We start from the raw sequence: 6,764 nt of genomic DNA on the forward strand, positions 1-6,764 counted from the left end.
AGAGTAAGAGTTTATTTTTTTTATCATAACTTATGTTTTGTTTAGACCCGTCGACTGCTCGTTCTTCGGAGTCGAAATAGGGTTAGTTGCTTGCCAGGTTTTATGGGGATTCGCAAATAAAGAGTTTATATTATTATTTATCGCTTTATTAAGTAAACTATTTATTTTGTACATATATATTGTATATGTAGTTTCAAAATTTTTTTGAATCATTATGGATCGAGAGTGAAACGAGCTACTCAATGGAAATTATCAAGACTGTGTGTACCGGTAAGTACGTTGGGATCAGCGGAGATATGTCTTGCCTACTTTGGAATCGACGGAGATATGTTTATGTCTACTTTGGAATTCGGTAGAGATTCGTCTAAACTACTTTGAATTTCTTATCAGTACGTATTTGTAATGTTATTATATATAAGTAAAAAGGGGTTATATTTTTTTTAAAAGGTTTTCACTTAGTAAATGGAAATAGTAGTGTGAACTCTTCTCAGTATATCTGATCCCCGTTGTTTCCCAATTTTCCAGGTTTATGATTTTCGTGCGCACCTGATTGATCTCCAGTTTTTACTTTCCTTTGGAGGTCTTCTTTTATTTATAAAAAAATGTCAAAACTATTTATACTCTTAGACCGCAGTAGTATTAGTTGATGTCGTTTATTCTAGACTTAATGTTTGTCAGTTTAACCCGACTGTTATTACATCACTGTTGTTGGCAAGATTATACTTTGAGTTGATTATTATTTAAATATGCCATGTTGTTTGTAACACCCCGTAATTAAAGGACTAAATTATTCCAGGAAATGAATAATTAATAGGACCGGGAGAACGTAAATTAAATTTGAGGATAAATTTAATTTATAGTGTCTTTAGAAATATGAAATACTTATAGAAGTTAAAATATTAAATTTGGATATTTATATTTTAACTAACGAGAATAAAAAAATACTTATAAATTGAAATAAAATAATTTATAAGTTCCGACTGAATATTTTTGGAGTCAATATTCACGCAATATTTTTAGGAAGTTACTCCTAAAATTTTATAAGATTTGGATGTAGAAATTTTATTAAGTGAGGCTAATTTAGCCCTAACAAATCTTAAATGATTTATTAAAAATAAAATATAGGACCTGTGAGAATAAAAGTTATGTATTTATTCTTATTATGATTTATGAAATTTTTGGGTAAAAATTCATAAAGTTTGGAGTTCGTTGTCCGTTTTAGTTACAGACGAATATTTAAGAATTTGCATTAAAATGACGCGTAGGTCGCATGGATTAGTTTTTCTTTTAGCCAAAACTATATAAATTCATTTCTTTTAAATTAGGTTCCACATAGCAACCATTGTCTTTCCTTTCTTCATCTCTTTTTGCTTAGAGAGAATGCACGACCTAGGGTTACCGGTTTTGCGTCAGATTTCTCATTCCTAACTCCAATTTCTTCGTGGATTTGATAATAATCGAGGTAATAACCGTTATTTTGAATTTGGTTCTATAGAAATTGGATTATAATGGAATTTATAACGGTTATCGTACCAAACCGATCGAATATGAATCGATTTTTTGTTCCGATTGCAAAAGTAAATCTTTTGGTGTGTGTATGGATGTTAGGTGGACGTTTTGCGAAAACGGGGTCGGAATCGGAGGCCCGAGCTGCTGAGCGGTTGCACAGTTGTGCAGCCCGTCCGTCGAACCGAGAATGTTTTAAACCTTAACTAGGACGTTCAATGGACTAAAAAGGACTTAGACAATTAAGAACATTCGGTTAACTAAAACATAGAGATGTTTTAATTAGGTCCTATATTAATCAAATTGATTAATATGAGAGGACTATAAGTTGATATCGAGAATGAGTATAGACTATATACGTTATATGTCTAGTAAGGTCTATAGAGTCTACTCTTTAGAGTTAGAATTCTTATGTGAATTGTATTTTAACAATTGAATTCTAACTAGATCTGACGGGCCACTAGCTACCGGTCCAGTGGAGTAGGGGACATTCAAATCCTGTTTTGGGGATAGCAGTTCTGTGAGTTTGCATTTTACTTTTAAATATTGATATCCAAAATATTTATAACTCAAAATGTTATTTAAATCGCATTGCATTGAGTCGATTTGAAACCGATATAGATCCATTGAAACATGCTACCTATTGAGCGGCAATAGGGGTGTTTGATCACCGGTACCGATACTATAGACTAAGCATGTGATTATCTATAGAGATAGGGATGATTATATTATTAAATCATTGGGCAACAGGAATGTTGGTGGCCCTGACTTAATGGGTAGTCTTGAGGCGGCAGTAACATGTTTGTGGCCTAGATACCCAGTATAGATTTTGACATGGCAGTGATTCAGTCCACGGTCTAAATTGATGTATCAAAATATGTTGTGACATAATATGGTTCACATTATAGTTTTACCTAGTAAGGTTTGATGTTTAGGGTTTCATCTGGATCGGTTATCTGGTTGCATAATGTATGTTCTACATGTGATTTCTGTTTAATTAATATTTCTAAGTAATTATGCGAACTCACTCAATATTGAGCCCCATTGATATTTTCCTTTTACAGGTAAATAAAATTTTGACATGATAAGGCTTCATGTCTTTCTTCGGAAGTCGTATCTAAATAAGGTCACTCTAGAGCTGCAGAGTAGTTCAGTCTATCCCATAGTAGTTCATTTGTTTATACGCTTCGCTCTGATATGAAACTACTGTCTGTGTCTGTGTTTTGAAGATGTTGCATATTTTTACAAAAAGGGCTTTTATCAGTTGTTCATAAACTAAACTGGATTTGTGTTTAAAGATATGTGTTTGTACAAATGTTCTTAACTACTCACCTGATGTGTGATACACTACTGGAATTGTATTCAGACATGGTTATTATACAGTGCATGATACGTACGCGTACTACCCTGCAATCGCAGGGTTTTATTACATGTTTTTTTTAAAGGTTTTCAAATAGTTGTAAAAAGAGATTGAGAACTTTTATGTTTTCAAAACGTGAAACGTTTTTACTGTTTTTCCTAGGCTTGCTACGGGTTTCGGAACAACCATTACCATTCATAGCGCCGGTCTCGACTTGAATTTCGGGTTGGAAATCGGGTTGTTTCAGAGTTGGTATCAGAGCAATGTTGTAGGACTGGAGTGTCTACGGTAACATTGGATACTAGAGGATAGAGTCTAAGGAACTAATGCAGCTATAAGATTCGAGTCATGTCTTTCATACGTTATCATTTGTTTTTGATAAATATTCAGCTTTTCCCTATAGGCTATGAGTCCATGTTATGTTTGCACCCGTTATATGCTATGATGAGCATGTGTATATTAGATGTTTCCAGTGATGTGGCTAATGTGTATATGTTGAACTATGCTTTGTCATGTGTTGTGTCTGATAGTAGCGTGGTTTGCTTTGTTTAGGATGGTTGACCAAAGGAAAACACGAGGGCGTATTGCTCTGGCACAACATGATGAAGAGGGTGAAGATGAATCATCTGGTCATGAAGGACAGAATGTATAAGCTGATGCGGCAGGTCGAGGCCATGGGCGAGGCCGAGGTAGAGCTAGAGCTAGAGCTAGAGCTAGAGGTCAAGCTCAAGGGGAAGAGGAACCTATTCAGGCACCGGGAATGTCTCAATAACCTAATGCCTTAGGCTTGGACTTTAATCAGTTCTTAGCTGGAGTTGCAGCTATGCAGGCCAATCAAGTGGAGAACCAGGCCATGCATAAGGATCAATTATTGCAACAACAACAGCGTGTTGGTGCAAATGTTGATCGAGATAGTGTTTTAGCTTACATGAAACTTAAGCCAAAGGAGATTAATGGTTCTGGTGATACGTTAGATTTCTTGGAGGAAGTCGAGCGAAATACTAGACGTCTACAGGCTAATGAGAGACAATCAATCTTGTTAGTCGAGATGTCCATGAAAGGACCAGCAAAAGATTAGTTTCAAAGAATAGTCCAACCAACGATGAATCAGATGACCTGGGCAGAATTTTTCAATTATGTGACCGAGAGTTTTCGAGATAGGTTGCTAAACATGATGAGAGGTGATAAATCAGTGCAGGAATATGTGACGGAGTTCACTAGATTGGGTAGATTTGCACCTGATTTGATGGTTGATCCAGTCAGGGTTATAAAGGGTTTAGGACCCGAATTTTTCAATCTTGTCTCTGATGTGAACATATATTTGATACAAGTAATTGACAGAGCACGTCAGATGGATACTTCATTAGTTCAGTTTGGTAGGATCCTACTATACCAATGTCGACAAGGAGTGATCAGGTCACTGCGGCAGTCAATACTCAGATGTTGTTAGTCCAAGTAATTTTACTGGGCCACGTCGCCGAGGATTTAAGAAAGGGAAGCATAACAGGCGTTTCAATACTCCTGGAGCTAGTGCAAGTGGACGAAACACAAGCAGTGCTGGAGTCTTAGCTCCGTATTGTAAGAACTGCAGGAGAAGGAATCATGAAGTATGTCATCCCGCTGCTGGAGCATGCTATGTTTGTGGCCAGCAAGGACATTATGCTAGACAGTGTCCGACGTCTGAAGCACAAGGGTCTATTGCCATTGTTGCTCAACCATTTCAGCAGTAGTAGAGGCCTTTGTTTCCAACGGCATCTGGACAAGGATAGACTGGTAGTACGTTTATTTGTCCGAGGGTTAGAGGTTATGGCAATAGAGGCGGAGGAAGGAATGCTGGAGGACGAGGTACTGGCCAGACTTCTCAAGCAGAAAGGAGTCATGCCAAAGTGTTTGCACTTAACCCATAGGAGGCCCAAGCCTCTAATGCAGTTGTACAAGGTATCCCTAGAAGCATACTTTCGCCCATGGGTGTGGCTACTAATAATAGATTTTGCAAATAGGCGGGTTGCTTTCCCATCTTAATTGCAAAACTTGGTGAAACAAATGAATGTGTCACACCTGGATCAAAGTAGTGTACATGATGTACCTGTGGTAATGGAATACTCTGATGTTTTTGCAGAGGAATTACCTGGACTACCACCAGACAGGGAGATAGAGTTCTGTATTGAGTTTTCTCCTGGTACCAAACCGATATCAATACCTCTTTATCGGATGGCGCCAACGGAGTTAAAGGAACTGAAAGATCAACTAAAAGAGCTACTTGATCGTGGTTTTGTCTAACCAAGTGTTTCACCTTGGGGTGCACCTATTTTATTTGTTAAAAAGATAGATGGATCGTTTTGTCTCTGTATAGAATACAGACAGCTGAACAAGGTTACAATCAAGAACAAGTACCCTGTGCCAAGGATTGATGATTTATTCCATCAATTGCAAGGAGCAAGGTACTTGTCTAAGATTGATTTGCGATCAAGATATCATCAGTCGAAGATCCGAGATGATGATATTTTGAAAACTGCTTTTAGGACTCGGTATGGTCATTACGAGTTCCTACTGATGTCGTTTGGATTGACGAATGCACCAACAGATTTCATGGATTTGATGAATAGGATATTCAAGCCATTCTTGGATCAATTTGTGATCGTCTTTACTGATGATAATTTGATATACTCGCGTACAGAAGAGGAGCATGCGCATCATTTGCGCATAGTTCTTCAGATATTGAGAGAGCATCAACTGCACGCTAAGTTTCAAAATGTGAATTTTGGTTAGAAGAAGTGGTATTTTTGGGACATATAATGTCTCAAAGAGGATCCAAAGAAAATTGAAACGGTAGCTCCAGTGCTAGCGATACCAGAAGGTACTGAAGGATTTACTATTTACTGTGATGCTTCAAGGGTTGGTTTAGGATGTGTTTTAATGCAGTATGGACGAGTGATAGCGTATGCTTCTCGCCAGCTGAAAAAGCATGAAGCGAACTATCCTACTCACGACTTGGAGTTAACAGCAGTAATATTTGCACTGAAAATCTAGAGACGTTACTTGTACGGTGCAACGTGTGAAATATTCACGGATCATAAGAGTTTGAAGTATCTTTGATCAACGTGAATTGAACCTTAGACATAGGAGATGGCTAGAGTTGCTAAAAGACTATAATTGCACTATACAGTATCATCCGGGTAAGGCTAATGTGGTGGCTGATGCGCTAAGTAGGAAATCTGAAGGAAGCTTAGCACATATTACTATAGAGTGGCGAAGGCCATTGATCCGAGAGATCAATATGATGTTCAGTCAGGACATAAAATTTGAAATTTCACACCTTAGAAGTTTGATAGCTCAATTAAGTGTGCGGCCAACACTAATTGACAGAATCAAGGAGTTACAAGGTGAAGATCTCGAATTGAGACATATGATGGATTATGTACAGAAAGGAAAGTGTCAAGACTTCAGTTTTATCAACGGAGCACTAAAGTATGGTACCACATTGTGTGTACCAGATGTGGAGAATCTAAGAAAGAGGATCATGGAGGAAACTCATGGTTCGACGTACAATATTCATCCAAGTTCCACAAAGATGTATCGAGATATCAAGGAGATGTATTGGTGGAATGGAATGAAGAGGGATATAGCGGAGTTTATGGCTAGGTGTTTGGTGTGTCAGCAAGTTAATCTTTAACATCAACGGCCTTATGGATTTTTACAACCCCTACGCATTCAAGAGTGGAAGTGGGAAAGGATTACGATGGATTTTGTGGTCGGACTACCTAGGACTCAGAAAGGTTTTGATTCTATATGGGTGATAGTGGATCGTCTGACGAAGTCATCACACTTTATACCTATTAAGATATCATATACTGCGGTGAAATTGGCATAAGTGTACATTGACAGGATAGTCATTCTA

The 6,764-nt window shown here is 37.6% G+C and overlaps 1 protein-coding gene across 1 annotated transcript; it reads left to right on the forward strand.

Moving 5' to 3' along the window:
• The first annotated feature begins 4,909 nt into the window (after positions 1-4,909).
• On the forward strand, positions 4,910-6,539 carry LOC126672588 (uncharacterized). Its single transcript, XM_050366543.1, has 4 exons — positions 4,910-5,135; positions 5,220-5,630; positions 5,673-5,872; positions 6,033-6,539. The coding sequence occupies exons 1-4, from the start codon at positions 4,910-4,912 to the stop codon at positions 6,537-6,539; spliced, it is 1,344 nt and encodes a 447-aa protein (XP_050222500.1).
• Positions 6,540-6,764: the final 225 nt, after the last annotated feature.

The sequence above is a fragment of the Mercurialis annua genome, linkage group LG3 (genome assembly GCF_937616625.2).
Source record: "Mercurialis annua linkage group LG3, ddMerAnnu1.2, whole genome shotgun sequence".
Taxonomy (NCBI): Eukaryota; Viridiplantae; Streptophyta; class Magnoliopsida; order Malpighiales; family Euphorbiaceae; genus Mercurialis; species Mercurialis annua.

Coding starts and splice junctions, on each gene's coding strand:
- LOC126672588 (XM_050366543.1), top strand. CDS start 4,910: ATGAATGTGTCACACCTGGATCAAAGTAGTGTACATGATGTACCTGTG. Junction 5,136..5,219: donor AAAAGAGCTACTTGATCGTG/GTTTTGTCTAAC, acceptor GTCTCTGTATAG/AATACAGACAGCTGAACAAG. Junction 5,631..5,672: donor GTTTCAAAATGTGAATTTTG/GTTAGAAGAAGT, acceptor AATGTCTCAAAG/AGGATCCAAAGAAAATTGAA.